Source organism: Lethenteron reissneri, chromosome 37 (assembly GCF_015708825.2).
Source record: "Lethenteron reissneri isolate LAM-NWPU_2019-01 chromosome 37, ASM1570882v1, whole genome shotgun sequence".
Taxonomy (NCBI): Eukaryota; Metazoa; Chordata; class Hyperoartia; order Petromyzontiformes; family Petromyzontidae; genus Lethenteron; species Lethenteron reissneri.
The window spans coordinates 2497704-2519740 of record NC_083815.1 but is presented as its reverse complement, the minus strand read 5'-3'; the positions used below and the strand labels follow the sequence as shown (position 1 = coordinate 2519740).

General features: G+C 46.8%; 1 protein-coding gene across 1 annotated transcript in view; it reads right to left on the bottom strand.

Moving 5' to 3' along the window:
• The window catches only part of SAMM50 (SAMM50 sorting and assembly machinery component), a 49663-nt gene extending 27626 nt beyond the window's left edge, over positions 1 to 22037 (bottom strand). Inside the window, exons 1-11 of the mRNA XM_061566471.1 lie at positions 21827 to 22037; positions 19662 to 19775; positions 18912 to 19013; positions 18097 to 18184; positions 17460 to 17566; positions 16363 to 16493; positions 15403 to 15490; positions 14343 to 14471; positions 10797 to 10868; positions 8027 to 8113; positions 6154 to 6224 (exon numbers count right to left, since the gene is read on the bottom strand). Coding sequence (XP_061422455.1) covers positions 6154 to 6224; positions 8027 to 8113; positions 10797 to 10868; positions 14343 to 14471; positions 15403 to 15490; positions 16363 to 16493; positions 17460 to 17566; positions 18097 to 18184; positions 18912 to 19013; positions 19662 to 19775; positions 21827 to 21847 — 1010 coding nt within the window. The 5' untranslated portion in view covers positions 21848 to 22037. The remainder of the gene's footprint in view (positions 1 to 6153; positions 6225 to 8026; positions 8114 to 10796; positions 10869 to 14342; positions 14472 to 15402; positions 15491 to 16362; positions 16494 to 17459; positions 17567 to 18096; positions 18185 to 18911; positions 19014 to 19661; positions 19776 to 21826) is intronic.

Sequence of the window (22037 nt, the reverse complement as noted above, 5' to 3'; positions counted from 1 at the left end):
CAAGAAGGCATCCACACAGTGGGGAGGAGGAGGGGGGGGCTCTCATGAACACCGCCTGCAGCTGGGATCACGAAACATCTGAATTCCATTGTCTTTACAGGCATCTTTTGAAGAACGACTGCAATAAAAAATATATGAAGGGGCCAGAGAGATAAACTGTGCCGAAAAGACAACTTCAAGTGACTTAGAGTAGCAAGCGAGAGTACAGAGCGAACCTCAGATGGCACCTGCGTTCAATGCACTCGCACGCCAAAGTCCACCGTTTGATCTAAAACGTTTAAACCGCCCAAAACGGGAGCGAGGCAGTCGTATTCCGCACAGGTGCAACTAACCGCGAGGGGGGCGGGGTGGGGGGGCCCCTCGGGAAGTCCCAGAGCCCACACCGCCCAGCCGCACGCTAATGCGGAAACATGGGCAGGCACACGAGCCAATGGAAGAAGGCCTCGGAGAACCGCGAATCGAAAATGTTTTTCCTTTTGCCATTAAAAGGGGCTTGAAAAAGTATTTCTCGAGATAACAAAAAAGTGAAATGTCACAGCTGAGTAGCAGAGCGAACTTCGCCAAACAGTAACCCCCCCTCCTTCAACGACGCGGATTGCCTCGTTTGCGAAACGCTTACGGCTTGAACGATGCTATCTTGCCAATGGACCTGCGCTTTTTGAAGCGTTAAATTCCAGTCAAGAGACGAATGTTGGGCAATCGCCACATCCCACATCATACACATAGCCTCTTGTGCCATCATCATGCAAGATGTCATATAACCGCAAGCATCTGGTTGGCTAAAACATTCTTACCGAGTGGTGGTGTGTGCGAGCACATAGTTACTTTTATTTCCATTAAAGGACGTTTTTGTTTTAGGTGAGAGATGGAAAGAATACAGGATATGAGCAGTTACTTAATCGTAAGATTACTATTTATTGGGGGAAAGATTTATATGTTGTCTTGGACATACAAAATCACTGTTGTACCTTCATAATTAAGACTGCTTTTTAACAGAAGAAAAAAGAATAATTCTCTAATATTCTCGGCAATAGTCCTTTCTCATTGCAGAATGCCAACAAACACTGACGTATAGCTGGATAACTGGGACACGAGCGGATAAGAGGTCTCAGACAGAGCTGTCATTCCGCCTCCTTGCACAGAGCAAGCAAGACGCAAATAAATTTGTTTTCAACTTCACAGTACAGATTCCAAGAACACAGGATGAGATGTTACTATCCTTTGTGCAAGCACTTCCAAGAGTTCATGAACAGTGAGCTTGGTGAAATTTGGGTGGGGAGCGCATCGTCAGTCGTGTACCTTTGGTTCCTAGGGTGTTTTGGCCTTTCATACTATACACCCTCCCCAAAGGCGGCCAGCGACAGGGTGATCAATCCTACGCTTGCGTCCCATTCCCAATTAGTCATAGGAGTTGCCTTGTTGTTGATAGCCAACATCAGAGTACATGCACTCTCGTTAACAAAAAACCCAACCCAGGCACGCTCATTTTCAGTGGCCCCACCGACACCGAAACTGCCCTCGTCGCCAACTTCCTCAACTGTGCACGTTCCGAAAAGGATAATTTTCGAAAGTTAACAACTTCCTCTTTGTCGGAGGCCTGCTGGAGAATGCTGGGTGTCTATTTCATTTTCATCACGACGGCACTTTAGAAGAAGAAAAAAACTAAGCCACGAGTGGTGTGACAATCCCCCCCCCCCCCACTGCTGCCCCGAGGGGGGGGGGGGGGGCAAGGTGCCTACCCGGGCGCAAACATCAACGGCTTAGCGCCATTCCTCTCAGGGGCCACCCGGATTGGTGGGAGCAGACCATCTGATATCCCTCGCCCCAAATCTCGCAACGCTCGATTTGGCCACCCCCCCCTTCGCCATAACGAAACCACGATGTGTCTTACACGGGGGGAAATGGCCAAGGGCAGCACCGTCACAGGTAAAGCCACCACCGCCGCCCAGCAAAGTCGCGGCGGTCGAAGCCACAATGCACTGCGGGTTTTCATGACTGCGGTAAAGAAAGAACCGATCGAACTGCAGCGCCGTCGTTGTCACATTGCTGCCGCTCTTGCCAGTGACGAGTGCCATAGCAATCTCCTCATGCTGTAATGTTCTGCTAATTGCTTTTGCCCTGAGCCATTGGTGGAAATGCCACATTTCTATGTTAGGGTGCAGCCTATCCTCCGATTAGCACGGTTGGCTATGTACGGTGCGAAATAAGTTCAACATACATACATCCTTTGGACCACCCCCGATTTCAATAATTTCACGCAGTATTTACTCACTCTCTGAGAGATAGAGGGGATGACTCTGGAGGAGCGACGAACCAGACAAGTGGGAAGACAGCCACGCGGCGAGCCACCCCCAACAATTGCCCAAGCTCTCTATATATTTATACTACGTGAATTAAGGTGTTATCGGCCAATTAATTACGAGGAAATGGGAGCCCCTGGGGAAAACCCCATGCAGGAGGGGGAAACACTATCCCCTATATGGACGCAACAGGTGGAATACACATTTCTGCTGCACTGCATTCTCCTGGCGAGCCATGGTATGACACCTCAACAACCCCGCGAAGAGCGTTTCACAACATTCACGCGCCCCACCGATCCTCGCCTCCACAGGACCGGATTACGGGCATGCGCTGCCACCACCGCCCGGCCATCAAAAGGTTTATCTCAGCCGAGAATTGTTTTGCTTCGAGCCGTGTGGTAAACCCACTGCTGGATGAGGGCCTCCCCATACCATGCGGGTCGCGGGGGGGTTATTCGACTCTACTTCAAAACACGGGAGACTCGTGTAATAACACATATAATTGCATTCTTGGAAATGCAAAGCCGATCCATAAACTTCTACTGGCGCGGCCTTGCGCAAATACAAAGCTCCTCACAATCATGGAGCCGAGGCACCTGCGTGATAGCAGCAGGCTCTAACACCTGCCAGAAAACGCCGTTCCTTTGCTTTCCCAGACTCGAGCGCCGTGGTCCCGCCTGGGCAGTGACAAGCGGGGAGGGAAATAGCCCGGACACGTGGCCAGCGGGGTTTTCCATAGCGTCAATAAAGTGAGTAGGTAAATAACCAAATAAATGTCTGGTGCGTCTGCCCTTGCGATGCCCGGCCAGGGTCGTTGCTCGCATTCCACCGGCTCGTAGGGAGACTCCTTCCCTTCCCTTCCCTAACTGCCCTTCTTTCCGCAACCCCCACCCCGAAGCCAAACTGACAGCCGAACGACAAACGGTGGAATGGCCATCCAGGAAACAAATGTGTGGATGGGGGGGGAAAAAGCCCAATCGCCACCAGTGTAAGCAAAAAGGGGAAAAATATATAATGCAGCACGTCACACGTCGCACGCGCGCTACGGTTGGTTTAGCGTGGGTCGTTATCAACCGAGAGCGACCGTCAAGGTCACACCGTGACAGAGAACGCGCTGGCTCGATCGCTCGTTGTGAAAGGAGCAGAGTGTTGGAGCGCAGTGGAGATAAAGGAGCCGGCGTGCACCCGTTCACGTGTGTGCGTCCAAGCGCACACACGCTTGAGCGAAACGCAAAGGCACGTGCGTCAAACTAATGTCTGCCGCTCTGCGAGAGCTCCTCGTGGTCAGGCCATTTGCCGCGTTGGCAGCGAGGCCCATGCGTTTTCCAGCGCCCCCGTTGCGTAACTCCGCGGCGCACCTTTATACGGAGGTGTCATGGAAGCTTCCTATTGGCTGCACGATGCTGCTGGATGCAGTGCCGAGGGTGCACAATGAGTCGGGGCAGGCACAGGGGCAGTTCCCGTTCCAAAGCTCACGCGTTCGCTCATCGTCGGTTTTCAACTGCAACGTTTGAACGCTGCAGGAAAACTTGGCTGAGGCTGCACTTTGCCGTGGGTTAGCGCTTCCGAAGCGCACAGTGGAATCCAATTTACGGGGCAAAGAGTAGCGAGTGGGCGCAAAGTCCTCTCTCCAACAACACCACGTTTTTTATGACACCCTTGCTCACCGAGGTGAACGTCAAAAGTTTTTAGAGAATTCATTTCTTTCTTACGCCACTGCTCGAGGGAGCAATAGAGAGCCCCTCAATAGCGTATTTGGGCCGAAGCTTCTAGGATGGCCAGACATCTTGGAAGAAGTGGGAGTACCCACACTTCATCCCACCACATGCGACCAGCCAATCGATCAACCGCGGTGAACCCATTTACACTGCTGAGTGGACAGAGGCGGGGAGATATATGAAACTTGCAGCGTTGTATTAACCGCCATGCCGGGAAATGAAACAAGCGACCTTTGGGTTGCAAGTTCAGTCGTTGCTAACAATTCATCACACCACAGTGGAACGATGCAGCAGCCAGACGCTTCGAGATCAGGGCACGCTGCGATTACAAAAATTATTGAGATTGCAACAAAAGTCGATGACCGCAAGAGTAGGAAAATGCCATAACCGAACCACAAGACGCAGCTTGCGTGTGTTTTTGATCGTGACGAAGCTGCGAGACGATGCGTCCGAGCGCAAGGGACCAAGTGGAAAATTCTTGTACCTGGCGCGTGCCCCTTTGCGCCACAATATGGAAACCTTGCGATGGAAAGTGAGCAGAGGCTTTCAGGGCTTGAGGGAAGGTGGGCGGGCGCTTTGGGCGTGTTACGGCTGGGATGAGGGATAATAAAGAGGCTTTTTTTATATAGTGACAGAAAACCGGTTCCGATGCGAAAGTTTCCACTGGTTTTGGCTGGCGAGACAACCCCCAGTATCACGCGCTCCCCACCAGACATATTACCCTCCCCTTAATCAAAACAAATCCCAACAATGTTAACTTCCGTACAGTTTAACTCTTTTTCTTGTTGCTTTACATCCACAGGGCCATGCGTCCTGCGCTTTCTGCGTCACTCACAAGTTCTATACAAACCCTGCACATGACCTCATCACAGAAAGATGTTATTGTGTAATAGAGGCCCACACATCCAGTCTTAATGTTTGGCGGATGACTTTAATGCTGTGCTCACACTTCCGGCTGAAAATCGTAAGCCAAACGGCAATGCCAAAATTAACAGTCCCAGACCATTTAAAAAAAATAATCTCATCCATGTCAAACAAATGCGCTTTTTAAATACGGATGGAAACGCATACACTGCAACTGTTTATCCGTGGCACGCCATGGGAAGGGGTGTAGAGCCACGAATATAATGTGTGGAAAAAGGAAAAGGGACGGGAAAGGATGCCAGGACGGAAGTTCCCAAAACGACCAAAGAGGGCACGGCTCAAGATGAGCCGCGGAAAGAAAGGAGTAGCGCCGGGGCAGGCACGGGAGGAGGGGGAGAAGGAATGACCGTGCCAAGATGTCGGGGATGAGAGGGGAGGGAAGAGAGGAGGAAGGGGGAGAGAGAGGGGAAAGAGCGAGCAGAAGTGAGCTGCACAAAGCAGCGTCTGTATTCAAAGGGAGCGGGGAGGGATGAAGATTGGAGGTGGCCGCACAAGTCACGTGATTTACGGCAGGCATGAGCCGATTTAGATATATAAAGACCTGTGATAAGACTCGCGTAGCATCTTAGGTGACATTATTTTCGCGCGACATGTACCACTTCAAATGACAATTAAACTTAAGATGTTTTAAGCAAACAGCCAAGAATGTTTAACTCCGAAACGTATTAAAAAAACGAATTGATTTGAATTGTAAGAGCAACATCACACGTGAAATGAGTTTGAGTGAAAAATGTCATTAATACATGGGCTGGTCTTGCGATCATGCCTCACGTCACGTGACTTCACCACTCTGCGTGAATAATGCACATCGCCTTGTTTTAGACCGCCAACTCAAAATAGTTAAAATTACAGCCCCGGATTGTTTTCGACAGAAGGAGGGCAATGAGAAAACTGTACAGTAGACCAGTTTCATCCTTGTTAAGAATCATCACTACACCTCATGCCGCCTTGTGCAGCAGAGGTTTTACGTGCTCAAAACATTCATTGAATAATAGACGTATTGATTGCCGTTGTTTTGTATTATGTCAATGGGCCTACACATGATTCTGAACAAGTTAATTAAAATTGTGTTGACTTATTGATTCACCGACTTTCTGCTTGATAAATCACTGCTAAGCAGGAGATATGATTTCGGCGCATGGAGGGTTTCAAGGGGAAAAGTGGGTACCCTCCCCGGGGCAGCATGGTTCAGGGTTTGAGGGCAGATGTACCTGTCAGCGATGGAAGACGGCCGATCTCCAATCGGCATGAGCATCCCACCCCATAGCGACGCAGACAGCACCTGTGGTGAGACGCACATGCAGCGTGGCGAGACGTTTCCCGCTCGTTCCATTTAAATCATCTGCAGCCAGTCGCAGTTATAAGAAACCACTTTGTTGAGCTACGAGTTGTGCCAGGTCACTTCTGAACAAGAGCTATATGGGCTCAGTGAGCCAAGCCTAGGTAAAATAAATAGTAGCAAAATAGTAAATAGTAAGCCAAAACAACTTAAGAATTATTTCATTTAAAAGGCATTAATAATCACCACAATAACGTATATCTGTTCACTACTTAGGCACCACTCATGGACAGATCAATATTGGAAAGTTGATCTCATTGCTTGTGAAGGTATTTTTAAAACCATGCAGTTCAGCTGGTTGGCCACCGACAAATACGTTCATTATCCGATTGGCGGTCGCGGTACTTTTCAAGGCAGCAGTGTTTGTTTTTGTTTAACACGTAGGCTTTCGCGACCAATATTATTCACACCAAAAGTTTTTATGGGTTGGATCGCGTAAATAGGTGGCGTTAAGCCACCACTACCATTAGCGAGGTTTGTCCTGTAAACAAAACGTGCTAATTAGTAGATATTTTTAATTAAAATTTCCAGGCCACATTTCCTGTGCTAGGGCGGCGATGAGACCGGAATGTAGATGTGGTGTATGGTACCGTAGCGCCACCTAAAGGAAAAGACCGGCAACTGTTAATCTGTGTTGGAAGTGGTTTAAACAAGAGCCACTGACAGAAACGTCGCACATCATTTTTACTCTTCCTTATAACGCAGTGTTATTGACACATTTGTTGAGATTGTTCTATACATGTATGAGAATCAGAATATTTATTCATACTGGAGGAATCCTATGCGATATAAAGCTCTTTTTCACAGATGTCCAGGATATAGAGGACGTCCGTCATACCGATATCAGTGAAGATATCCCATTCTTGGCATTTGAAAAAAAGCATTTTTCGAATGCTAATCCCTACAAAATATTCACTCGAAATATTAAACGAGTGGTGGCCAAACCGCAGCTCACGTGTGCCTCGAAAGAGACACGGATAATTGTGTGACCTCTCACACGTTACTTTATATGAAATGGGGAAAGAAAAAAATCTGCGCAAGCCCCAGACGCTTGCCTCTGGCAGTGGAGCAAGACGAGAGAAATTCTGGGGCACTCCCCAAGTGGCTCTCGGCCACATGAAGATGTTGGTACGCAGCTCATCGTGCCAGGAAGTATGCCCCCCCCCCCCCCTCCTACCGCCACTGCCTTAAGTTTACGTTACAGAGGCCAGGATCATCTCATTTGCAATGGTGACCTGTATGTGTGTAAATTTCGATTTAAAGCTTTCGTGACTGCAGCGATTCATATTCTTGGTTCTTTCGGTAAAGTCACGTAGAAGGGAAATAATAAAATAATAAAAATAAACCAATAAAATAAAATTCTCACGACGTTTCGGCCACATCGCAAGCAACCGTCCTCAGGTGAAGAAACAGAGCTGTCGGAAAGAACCAAGAATATGTGTGTATGTTGAACTTCTTTCGCAAAAGTATGTAGAAAACCGTGATAATCGGAGGTGCGGGAGAAGAACAAACTAAACACAAAGAGCAGGCCTGGGGCATTCGTCTGTCTTGTGTTAACTTGCAGACCCGTCCCTACTGGACATCTGTGAAAAAGAGTTCCATTGGGACATGGGATGCCGCTGTGATGCTGGTTCCCTTCAGCAGTGCAACCATTGCGCACAGCGAGCGAGCCAGCACAGCGCAGTAATCCAGCGTGGCACGAGACACGCAGGCTTCCTAACCACGCAGCCCACCCCTCCGCTTACCGAATCCCACAGCAGCTTCTTGTTGAGTTGCAGCTCGAAGTCCTCTTTCAGGAATTTCACATCGCCGCCTGTGTACCCGGCCAGTTCCTGCACGCAGCAGGAAGGACACAAACACGCAGCGATTGTGACATCACGCACATAGGCGGGCAAGCACGCAGGCAGGCTCATCGGTCACACTCAGCACCTGGCGAGGTGGCTCGTGGGGTTAGAGCACTGAGATCCTGGGGTTTGAATACAGGTTGCCATCCACCCATTATTAAACCGGGTTCTCAAGGGTGGTCAGGAGTAAATGGTCTCCACCCAGTCGCCAATGAACTAAAACAACCCATGACATTATATTTGCTTCCTCTTTCATGAAGAGAGATAAATTACAACTCTGAGAATAAAATATACTGGTTTGAGTGCCACACAACAATCATATCTCTCGCAGTAGGACTTGTATGTGGGAAGGCTAAAGTAGCTCTATGATATCGGCTTGTGTGGCCCGTTCTCTAACATTGCTCAGCTAGAGTTGCATGCTGATTAACCGGAGGTCATTTGACAAGTGGCAATAACAACTACGGCAGCAGCAATTCGTGAATGTAAAACATTAAATGAATACGGTTAGTGCTTCAAGTTGTTTTTAAACAGTGATACATTTTGTTAAACACACCGAGTAATTAGGTCACCGTTACCTTCAGCAGCTATCTTGTAAGCCTATAGTTTCATTGAATGCTGTATATGGTTCATATTCCCTGTGTGCGTTATTAATGGCTTTCCTGTAAAAGGCGCATTATAAATAAATGAATGAACAATGCCCAAGATGCAGATCGACTCTCTGTAAGGGGAAACCACCGCGCCAGTGCCATTAAGGCCAAGTCAGTTGACACAATATGCAGCTGGCTTGTGTGTAATTTACAGAAGCAAATATTAATTGGCCAAAATAGTTTATTCCACTTACGATGCACATGTTTCAGGCCTTTGGTTAATCCACTGCTGGATTAGGGGCTACCCACGCCACCGTGAGTCGTGCAGGTTTATGATACTTGACCCACACTGATCAGCGTGGGTTTGTGAAGGTGGGGAAATACAACCACGGGACCATGGAAGTAGAGTACAACAATGGATTTTGCTGCACTGATTTCTGCTGCTCTGCATTTCGGCCCTGCAGCAGCCTTTAACAGCTGTTATGCATAGCGGTCGCCTGTCCAAACACCGTCCGGACTCAAACCTGCTTAGCTTTCAAGATATAACAAGTTCAATATGAAGGTGATTTGGTCAGAGGCTATGCTTCTGATACTTTCTTTGAAAGGTATACAGATGCTGCTTCATGCACCTTATTAAGAGTTAACAATAACAGCACTATAACAGTAAACCACACCTTTATTAGCGTTTAATCTGTGATTCATGAAACGAATAGCATGTACAAGAATCACTGATTTCCGATTCATGCACAAAAGTCTTCGGGTGGCCTTCGTCCAGCAGTGAATTGACCACAGATGAATGGAAATGAGATAAAGTGACTGGGCCATGGAAACCCTGTCACTAATTTTGGATGCCACATGAATCACAATGACAAAAGAGGTATTGATTCGCGACATGAATTGTGACACGGAATCCTGACAAGTCACCAAATGGTAGAAAAGGTCAATTTATTTCAAGGAAGGTTGCTAATTAAAATCTTGTTTGGGGGGGGGGGGTGTTTACTCAGCCCATCTTCGCTCCAGGGTCGGTAAAATAAGCACCACCTTGTTTGGATGCCCCCAGTGATTATCCTGTGTAAACTCACCCTTGCCATAGGAATGTGGATTTTCCCGCCACTGGCTCACGGCTGTGAATGGGTTATAAGCACCAATGTAATGCTCATTTGAGCAGGAAACCCCGAACCCTTTTTTTCGTAAACCTCAACGCCTTTTGGCGTCATCTGGCCCAACACCATGTGAGACTAGGCTCTAAGAAAAGCTGTCTCGGGTGTGGACCAATCAATTTCAAGGACAGTGCATACATTATCAGCGTTGTATTTTTTGTTTGCATTCTGACCGCAGGTATTGTGGTCAATGTAAACATGACTCCTTGTAAAAAAGGTGCCAGTTTTGTTGCCAGATAAAAGGGTAAAAAACCAATTATCATATTTTGCTACTGGCAAAGGAGGTTCCAAAGGTGCTCGACGCTCTCATAATACTGCGACACTGCCAGCAGATGGCAGACGTGGAACACATTTACGCGAACCTTCTTGGCCCAACAGCCCATTTTCACACTGCACGTCCGACCATGTCCCATTTTATTGTTGTGCATTTGTATCCTATATTTGTTGTCTTTCCACCCCAATGGTGTGCTTATTTGTGCTATCATTGCACTATCAAGGGACGGAGATATCTATTTGGATATTGCTGAAGCGAACATCACTACCATCTCTGTAAGCGACCTCTGTACCACAAAGAGGTCACTTTCCACCCGCTCTGCCAATGAGAGTAATGATCACCACATGACAAGTCAAGGCTATATATATATATATATAGATAAAACTCTTACAGCTCAAATGTTACCGAGAGTGCAGAACCAAATTTAATGCGATGGCCTTTTTGGCGCAATTATCGGTGACTGAGCTGAACCATCGCCTCTATATACTTGAAAAAAAACTATTTTAATCACAGGCGTCTGAAATCCGGACCCAAACCCAGGATCTCAGTGGTGCCAGCTCAGCTCAGCAACCTCCGAGCCAACAGGTCCGCTCTGTCGTTTGCCACCGAATCCAGAGGCGGTCGGTGGGGCAGCGGATCACTCCACTCACCTGGTTCACTTTGAGCAGCAACCCTCGCGTGGGAAGGATGGACGCGTTGCGGGTGTCAAACACCATCGTGTGCTGTCGGGGGGACGACGGGTGGAAAGGGGGTGGAAGGGGGCATATATGTGGGACAACAAGAATAATCAGCATGCGTATGGGTCCAGTTGTAAGACTTGCGTTTCAGAGTATAGGAAGGTTTATATAAATATGCGATAAAAAAACAGATACATTTTCCAAAAGATGTGAGCAACGGAGGGCAGTATGGAAAACCCTTTGTGTTGTACGATACTTTTACACTCCCATGTCTTCAGCAACCCACATTGACCCATGGCCAAATAACCCTGACAACCTGGCACCACACTTGTAACAGTACGACAACAAATACGACATTAAATTAACTGTCAGCCATGTCCCCTTTGCTCTCGAGTGATGCAACCTCAGTGATGTGGCAACGTGTACGACAGTCACGTCACTCTCACAACGCCAGAGCCTCGCAGTGTGCACTCATGAAAGTCAATTTCAAGTCTTTTTCTCATCGTGCCAAAATACGTAGAGGATATTTGATTTGTGGCTTTGGTCTTCACACATCTACACATGCGATTTTTCCCATACTCGCAAATAGTAAAAAAAGGCGCAGATTCAAGCAAAGGCAAATTCAGTTTTGATGGCGAAAACATGACCTGGTTTGACCAATCCGAAGCACACACAGAAGGCAGTCACCCCACATTAGCAAGTTATTTTTTGCCAAAAGAGAACAATGGGAAACTTAAAACGTGGTCACAAGTTAACTGTTTTCTATTAATAAACATAGAGCAGCAAACACTAAAAAGTCTCCAAAGTCAGCCACCATAACATAAGTTGCACATTGCAAAATCAATAAGTCAACCCACGCTATTGCCCTCTACTCTGAAGCAAGGTCACCACCTGAAATGTCAGGATGCTGTACATTGTTTGGTTACAAGGCACTGTTAACGATGACTGTGTCCAGTGCGTACAAAGGGATTCGAATCCAGAGACGTCCCTTGGGTACGGCTAATCAGGGGCGATTAGGCATACCCCGGGCCCCACACTTTGGTTACGGTGTCAGATGTAATACTTCTGGTTTAGTTTGAAGTCGGCAGGGGGGGGGCCCACAGGCTGGGATTTGTCCCAGGCCCCGCACCCCCACTACGGACGGCCCTGTTCTTAGCACCCCCTGCAACCCTCACCTCCCCAGCCGACACCATGGCGGGTGGATCCAGAGCTGCTGGGGACTGCAGGGCCGGGGTTTCTGAGGGTTAATTGACCATATTTCACCACGCCAGTCAGTGCGGATTGGTGACGAGAGCATATTTTTGTCTCACCTCTCACCAGGTGAACTGACTGGTATGGACCGGGTGTAACCCAGCCACGTGTCTACAAGGCTCGCACAAGCTTCGTCGCCACATCGGGGGGTGTTTTTCGTTTCATCCATTACGCCAATGGGTTACGCAGGCGACGTAATCCGTGCCAGACAAGCCACGATAAAAGGGATGGACAGAAGCCACGAGCTGTCTGCTTACAAATGTCAAGGCGAGCTTGTGTGCAGTGGGCACAGTGACTCGCCCCATGTCACGCACGTCAATAAATTCCGTTAGCGAAGACACAACATCCCTGCACCCAACCGCCGCTTCCAAGTAGACTCCGGGGTCATGTGAAACCGCATCTCACAGTGCCTCCATCACATGGACCGGTGCAGGGACAAACACCAATGGACATCTCTGCGAGGATCCTCTTGGTCTCAGTCTGAACGCAAGGACGTGCCGCCACCTCTGCAGTTTATGAATGTTGGAACAGGCAAACGACTTCGTTGTTGTGATGCTTGCTGCCTAAGGCCACTCTGGTTGAAAAAATAAGTAAATCCTTGCTGGAAGCCATTGCAAGTTAACCAATATTAACAGCTTCCAATATGGGTCTGCCAAACAAAACAGTCATGAATTGAGCAATTGTATGCGTCGTCCACACGTAAAACACTTGTGCAGATACCAATTGATTCCAAATACTGGAATTAAGCAACATAATCATTAACATGCACATCAGCCGGCAGGCAAAATAATACATTTCCAAAAATTGAACCAGCAGACTGTGGATTGTGATACTCTGGTATTTAGCATAAAGTACTGTCACTGCGATTGTAGTGTCATTGGACTGTGATGGTCACCAATGGCATGGGGGGGGCCTTGGACCCATCCAGCAGTGGATAGGTGATGACGACCATTATATTATAGACAGTGCACTCTAACCCACTTCTTCAACCGTGGCAATCTCATCGCCACGTAAAATGTAGGGCAGATGCCTGAGGTCGTGCCAACTCGTGCGCGAATCACAGGTCAACAAGGTGTCGTCATATCTACATGCAAACGAAACTTCTCATTCGCCAACTATCAGCGCCGAGTGGCTTCCTCCTACCCGCATCCCGAGGCTGGCGCCTGACCCTTGCTCCACTTGACACGGAAAGGTGCAACTAGCAGCGCGGAAAAACCAGCGCGTGATGAGCCCCGTAGCTGCTCCGCCGAGCGTCACACCCCACGCGATCGCCATATAAATTTAGCGACGGTGACAGGCCGTCGTGGTTTGCCCGCGCCACGTGGACCTCCCGCCGGGAATACCTCTCGCGGGGGGAGGGGGGTGGTCAGCGTTTTTTCAAATCGGTGCCCACGTTTAAACTTGGGACGTGCGTCACGGGAGGTGTGCGCCGCGCCGCATACAACAGCGACATCGCACACGCTCACATTTCATGATGGTTTTAAAATATTTTTTGGCTGGCGTTGGCAGACTTGAGTTCCAGATCGAGATGCCATCGGTGTAGAAAATGTGAGACTGACACAGAACAACTGCAATGGGGAGTGCAGATGGAGATAAGCAGCAGGTACAAAGATGTCTATGTTAGACAATAAACTGTGTAGGATGTAACTAAGAGTCCGCGTATGGTTAAGCTCAGAACGACAACACATGCAGGAATTAAAATGTTGTTCCGCTGCTTTAGGAAAACATTCCACTTTTGAGTGAGCAGTTGGCAATGAGTGAGTGAAAGGATGTGATTAAAGCAATTTGTAGATATTTAACTAAATGCATGAAAAAATACATCAATGGTATACACTGCGCATGTAACAATTAAGTGATTGATAAGTAAATGAATTATTTAATGTAGCATAAAACAGCACGTTCTAATTGCTGTTTTATGTAACTCTTTCATGTTATCACTGTAACCACTAGAAATGCTACACTCACGACTTTGTAAAAAAAACGAATAGATTCTTGAATCAAATTAATGAAATCATTATTGGGTAGACATTATTTGATTATTTCCAACACAGACAACAGAGAAATCAAAGCAAACCACCACCAGGTCGATGCGATGGATTTCGGCCGTTTCGCCAACACCTAAATTCAGGCACCGTAACGGTTTTCTCAGTTGCCAAAATTTTCGTGATAAGAGCAAAACGGCTTGACCATAAGGGCGGGCGGCCCACGGTGCCGGTGGTGGCGGTGGTGGCTGTGCAGCGAACTCCGGAAAACTTTGCAGGACTTTACCGAGACGGACGACTTGAGGGAGTGGCCGCTCTCCTGGCGCACGGCAAACGAAGCGGTGCGCGCCAAGCAGCCCAGCTCACGCCACGCGCCCTCCCACCGCACGCAGTGCCGCGTCCTCCACAGCGGGAACTGCGCAGGACCACGCAAGCGAGTTTACAACCTCAGATTAGCGCGGTTGGCTACGTGAGGTGCGAAAGATGTGCAACGTGCACACATAAACATGCATACACAACAACTGTTGTTCAAGCAACAAGACGTCTACAAAAGTAATCGATGACCTCAACATTAAATCATTTTTATTTGTGATATAAAAAAATCCCCCCCCAACTCATGCATTTATATTATATTCCCAATGTGGTGCATTGAATATCGATACGCCTGGCTTTTGGAGATTTTGAAAAGGCAATTCACTCAGCAGAAGATGAAGCGCTAATCAAAGGACTCACAATGCAAGGCCAAAATAAAAAATGCAAAGTCAGCGTTAGGATGGCAAACTAACGCTGAATTTGCATGAAGTAAGACGTTTATTATGTTGCTACGAATAACCAGTTATTCGTGAACAAAAATGGACAATACATTAGCCATCTCAGATTTTGCCGAGGATATCGTATATATCAATCAATGAAAGTGAGGTCGAGGAATTTGATTGACAAAATTAACAAAAGAAGCTGAAATGTTGGGCTTTGCAACAGAAATGGCCAATCATTCCAACGCAAGAACCTCCTGAAGAAAGTATCTGAGACTCAGTGAGGACTTCCTGGATAAACGACTGGCATTATATTTGGTACTGGACCTACCAACATTACGAGTGATGACAGAATCACCGTAACGTGTAAAAAAATATCTTTCATAACATCTAATCTCTCCACCTCTAATTAGTCCTCTGAGCCACACAGCCACCACCAGCACAGTAATAGCTAAAGCTATTACTGTGCTGGTAATAGCTTTAGCTATTACTGTGCTGTGCTATTACTGTGCAGCAGAAACAAGACGACGTAGCTACGGACACGACAGAACGTTAACCAGTCAGGCAGGATCTTGACACGAAACGTTGTCTTACGTTGAGGTCCAGGGAGACGCCCCTGTCCGTCTGGCGCAACGAGCTCCAGGGGAACTGCCCCGTGATCTTGTACACGCTGGCCGAGAGGCTGTGTGTGCACATGAGACATACCGAGTCACCGTTCAGGGTTCAATGTTTAAAGATGCAAGTGAAACAAACAACCCTCATCTTGCAAAAATGTTATAGGTGTGGCTGCAAATACACATTTTTTTAAAATAATGTTCTGCCATTCCCCAAATTTTCAAGATTGCGCTATTGGCATCATGTCGTGAGACAAAGTATGCCGATAAGCACATTTGGCTACGTACAGTGTGAAAGACGTTCAATATATATACATACATGCATCTCAGACAGAAGTTCAACCATTCGTTTTAGAGAACAGCTCACTGAAGTGGATATCACGGACCTAACTTGGAGGTCGCTTTGGTGACTTCTGTTTCACACAAATTAATTGGCGATGCTGCATTGGTAGTGTTGCACAAGCACAGCAAACAAACAAAGACGCAACACATTCGACACTGCAACCAGCGTTATCGTGCCCCGCCCCTTCCCTTATTAAAGAAAGACAGAACAAATAGACGTTTAACAGGTTTCTAGACAGAAAAGGTGCAGAGATGGCAACGTTGAGACTTCATTTGTTTTGTGATGTAGATACATGTAAAGTTATGGAAATCATGCCATGTTCCATCACAAAAGCCCACTATGGCAGCATACATTGTACAATTAGCATATAAAATTCATGAAACAGCTTTCCAACTCACTTGGAGACTCAGCCTAGGTATGTTTATACAATAGCCATTTGGTGTTCTTTGGATGCCTTTGTCTTTATTCATGAGCCAATGCAAATTGACTCGTCAAAATGTATCAAATGGCGAGGAGGGGGGGGGGGGGGGATCGCTAAATGCCAACTGGTAAATATTACAGCCGTGGTGTTTCCAAATAAAAAGCTTCAATACTGACTTGCGCTCAAAGCAGCCGGTCTGTGGCTTGAAGAACGACAGGCCATAAGATGTCTCCTTGGTGCCATAGGAAAACTGGAAGGTCAGCTTCTCCGCTCGGCCAAACAAGTTGGGCAGCCTCAGGCCTAGCACCTGCCCCACACCGGAACACACAAACAAGCGCCGACACACACGCCGATGGGCTAGAGGACTCACTGCCAGATTCACAGGAGATTACACACCGGCACAGTTTGTACTGTGTTTACTTTGTGCAGTAAATGTGTCGAGTTGTGTTGTTTTTGTGTACAGGCCATTAATACATAAATATGAAACAAGCTCATATTGAGAGACGTTTTGTCCGATTATTCTTTATTTGTTCCACAGCACGATAGTTTTGGTAAACCGATGCACATTACACAGACAACTACAGAGCACAACGCATGGACAATACGAACTATGCCACACCACCCAAGATAAGGCTGTCACTCTGCAGACAATACACAAACTAAGCAGCAAGTCACGGAGAAAACACGCAGCACACACACAGACAACAAGCAGATGATAGACACACAACACATATAACCCCACTAAGGCAACAGACAGCACACTACCCAGATGATAATAGCAATACCAGCTCTGTACAATCTTGATGAATTCTAAGTGTTTCAATACTGCAGAAGTAAAGAAATGAACTTTAAGTATTGTTGAGAATGGGTGTCAACACTTGTTCCGAAAATTCACAAAACAAGCTTAATATTGTTTAGACGTATTTCGGTAATGACTGGAGAGAGGAAATCGCGATCTACACTCGAGCACATGTTAAAAGAAGCAGGTGGAGACAAAGAATGGGTTCTTACCGATGTAATACAAGAATGACGTTGAACAAAAAGGTGCAAGTATGACTAAAGCAATAAAGATAACGGAGGAGCGCACGCACAAAAAAGGAGGGCGTTCATTTGGTCCCATAATTGCCCTCGATCTGACGTGGAGGAAAAGAAAGAGAGCACAAAAACCAGCCACTCCAAACCGATGAACCAGATAACAGGCAAAAGACTGCATGAGCAGGTGATCAGCACACTGCACTACAAGTGACTAACAGAGTGGGGGTTGTTCACTTACCATGCTGCCCTCATTGTTCCCCACCATGGTGTTGTAACTACCGGTGAGGCGACGCATCTCCACCACCTCGAAGTTAATATCCAGTCCATCGGGTTGGGCCCCGGGACCTGCGGCGAATGCACATCATGAAGGTTTGACACCGACTGTACTTCAGTCACTCCAATGCTAGATGTGAGGGCCTCACCAGGCCTGTGTGGATCGTGAGGAATATTTGACCCTACACATATACGAATTGAGAAAAATCGATCACTACGTATGTAGTTTGAATGCGTGTATCGTCAGCTTGATAATGAATATTAATATAGGGAAATAATGCATCGTCCCATCCCTTGTTAACAATGTCTCAGGTATTAGGCTGGTATAAAGGAAGGATTATGGCCAGGGTTGAGTATTCGAGTTGAAGCTACTTGTGTGCTGAACTGTAATGGTAAGGATTGAGGTTATGGTCACTTGGCAGAACGAGGTCTTAATTTAATCCAGATCTCTCCTAATCAGTGACCCGGAAAATATTTCCACACATCTCGCTATGGCTCCAGTCGATTAGCGATCAGGAAAATAATTCGTGAAAAAAAACAAGCTCTGGGCAGGATCCATGCTGACATCAATTTGATGCCGACGCAGCGAAGAATGGTCTCACCCTTGGCGGTGTCGATCAGCACCTCCACGTGACGGAAAATCCCCAGGCGCAGCATCTTCTCCCGAGCCTCGTGCGACTTCTGCATGACCTGCAGCAACGCGGAGGCAGCAGCGCATGTCTTACTCTTTGTGCACACTTAAATGTTAACAGTGTACACGTTAGAATATTGCATCCTGTGTGAAATAATACTTTAAACCTTTCCTCAATCCACTGAAAGGTCATGGGGGTTGTTTATAGCCCAGTACACCGACCACTGCGCCATCTTTCCAATCGACATCTCATATACAAATGTATATGAAGAATAAGTATGGTAACGCAATTTTTGTAAGAAAAAGGAAACAGGAAAATGGTGTATTATGTATGCTTTTTAAATATTAGGCATGTAAGAATGTACCCTCTTGGGAATTCAATTGTCACGATACATAAATTATTATTATTCGATTCAAGAATCAACTCTGTTTATCACTTATTTATCAACGATTTGTATTATTTCGTTTGTATGGTCCAATTTGTAGTTTTGTTTGTCGCATGCATTAGCATTTCGCACCTCCAAGCACAGTTGGCTACATATGGTGAGAGAGAAGTTCAACATACATACATCTAGCATTATATAATTCGCATAAAATATGCATATACAGCTTAAATAATGAATTCTTACGTGCACAATTTAATGCGTGTATGAGCTTAAGAGGTTCATCCTTATGAATCTATGAACCACTACATGCTGAGAAAATGTTGACAATGCTCAACAAGTGCAGTTCTGCTGCATATCCATCTCTTATGCGGCAAGTACGAATGTTCGGAAAGACATTTACTTCAACGAGGCTGGTGGCGTTGAACACATCGGAGATCTCATGCATGATGTAGTCATCCTTGGTTCTCTCCAGACCCTGGATGCTCACGTTTTGCACAAGGACCTTTGAAAACAACCAACGAGAGATCAAGAACCGCAAATGCATTGACGCACGATCAAAGGGGTACACGGTGAGGAAGCGTCCCATGACTGAGCCGACACTCAACCGTGCCGAGACATTGTTGAGTAGTTTACATGCAGGCTTAAGGCTTTCAGCTGAACAAGCAACAAAGTACACCTCTGGATTTGTCCCAGACGATGCACGCAAGTGTATTGAGTTACTGGAAAATGATGATGTTGGCTTCATCAACAGTGAGTTTTCAATCACATGAAGCGCATGGAGCCGCAGAATTATTTTGAAGGCCTGTGGCAAAATGCCAATTGAGGGCCCCATCTGAAACCTTTTTTGAAGCTTCCTTGGCCCTTTCTAAGGACCCCTCGGATTCGAGGCCAGGGGCAAACTGCCCCCCGTCCCTCTAAGGCACTGTGAATGCATGCAGACCATCCAGATTCTTAATAGAACTAGTCTAACGGAAGCACAGCACTGGTGCATTTGCATACGTTACCTGCCCATGGGACTGAAAAACCGCTTTGACTATCCGCAAACCATACACATAAGCCACCACTGATTGTATACTTTACAGTACCAAAAGTAAATGAATGTTATAAAGAAATAAAATATGAAGTGAATTAAAGGAATAATGGACATCACCTGCTTGTTATCCAAGACCTCCTGCTTGGTTTCCACCCCAGGGTCGTCCAGCATGGAGCCCTCATGGAAGGCACTATGATGCTCCGGCCCATCCATCGGGATCGGCTCCAGCGCCTGCAGCAAGGTATACACAAGAGGCGTGGTCAACTGGTGACATGAGCTGCATTGGCGGATGGCTACGGAGAGGCAACATTGGCAGCAATGCGTTCCTCATTGGGAGGTCATGTGGGCAGAGGCAAGTACTTTGTCATGTTGAGTGTGGTGGAGCTGATACGCATGGTTTAAGGATGAGCAGATGGGATGCTCTTAAGGATTGTCAGCTCAACTACAAAAAATAATAGAGGTGCAGTCTTCCGGATGAGGCAACGTGTTGAACATGTCTTCTCTCAAGCTATCGCCACGTACTACGGCGGGCAATTTCACAATGAAACATCTTCAGGAAGAAACAAGATGCTCGCTTCAGTACATTCGGCATAAACAGGAAGACCACACTTAAATGAGTTGCTGCGAAATCTTGTGTGTGAAATCAACAGAAGAGAATACAGGTCCGAATATATATCATGCCAAGCAAACGGCAGCGATTTCATTTTTGTCTCTAAATGCAAAAATATATCTGAAGCAAAACCATGTGTAGTGCTGGTGCAAGGCAATTGTTCAGCACTTTGGAAACAAGGATTGGCAGATCACAGATGTGTGAAAAACCGAAAAACCAATTGGGTTGGAAAGTTAACAGATGCCAATAAATAAAATGAATACATGTGTGTGGACCTCTGAGTGTAATCGTCTCGTAAGAGTGGGTTTTTTCCATATACTGAACTCCAGTGTCCTCCCACATGCACATTGATTCAAATGAATTGGAGATATCGCATTGCAGAACCCTCCTGCCTTCCTCCTGATAAAGGCCTCGAGATTCAGTGACACTATCCGAGACAAATGAAGTACTTCAGAACTGCTCTCGATAGCCTTTCATAAAGTCAATCGTCCTACCCTATCTCTGGTCTAAAGGCAAAGCCATTGCAAAAACTTCAGACTCTGATCGTTCTAAGGCCTTGAAATGTTTTTTTATGACGGGCAGAGGGGACTGTTGCTGGTATTGCTCAGTTGCTGTTCCGTTCAACATCATGGAAATTAAGAAGTTACATTCAAGTCATGGACGAGGGCACCACGTTGGAGCCCAAGTGCCACGTACAGTCCAATATGCAAGGGTTGTAACACCAGCGAGAATTGTATGCCTCCAAATGAGTTTACTACGTAAGCTTTTGCGACTAATATTATCCATAATGCAGGTTTGTTTTGGGTGAGATCGCGTCAATATGAATGTGTCCTTATACCCGCCACCATCTGACACAGCCAATGAGTAAGGTTTGTCATGTAAACAGAAAATGACAATTCGTTACTAGTACAGCACACCGGTTTTGTTGGAGAGCAAATCCACAGCATTTACAATCAGAGTACGACGTTTCGCCAGTAATTACACCTAGCATCATCAGGCGGCAGCCAGATTTGTGTAGAAGTCCTCCTATTTCGTTCCTTAGAGGGATAGATGCGATGTCGTCACTTGTGACGTTCCTCCAATGTGCTCTGTCTGACAGTGTCAATGGCCAGTCAAGGACAATAAATGTACGTTGTGTGGCTTATTAAACAATCAATAACATACTGTGCAAGTGTTTTGTCGCTCAAAATAATCGTGGACCCGCGCTCATCTCTGCTGCTTATTGAATCCAAGTTGCGCATTCCACGTTTCTATGGCGAGGAAGGTCACAACGGTGGCCGATTGTCGAGTTTAAAATTGTTCACGCTCACACGACAGCGAACTATGGAGACATATTTAAGCTTCTTCTCTTTAATCGTCACGCAATATCGCTCGATCCATTGCTAAATGCAACACTAAATGAAACCATGCTGGCTTTAACACGCACACACGACATCACCACTGCAGCCGTGCCCTTGACAGTCGCAAACCCCCCATCACAACGCACACGCCGCTCGGGCAATTGTACGTGAAGCATGCACGATGGCATTCGCGTCGAAGTCCGCGCACAAGGATAACGCGGCGAGTGAAGGAGTTTGATATCGCGACGAAACTTAAAAAAAAACTCCCCACAAATTTAAGACGAAAAAAACGGCGAGAAGCGATCACCTCCACAATGCAAACAACGACGCACCTTGGCATGCACGGAGCCCATGTTGGCTCCTCTGCAATGTCAACTTCGCTACACTCAAGCGGTGATTGCTGTTGTGTGTGTGTGTGTATATGCTGAGCTTAATTACAACAACAACAACAAAATATGACAACGATTCAGAGCGCTCCACCTCAGGGCCCCGTCTCTATCCTGCCCTAGGCCGCAAACGAAGCGAGCCCGCTCCCCCCTCCTC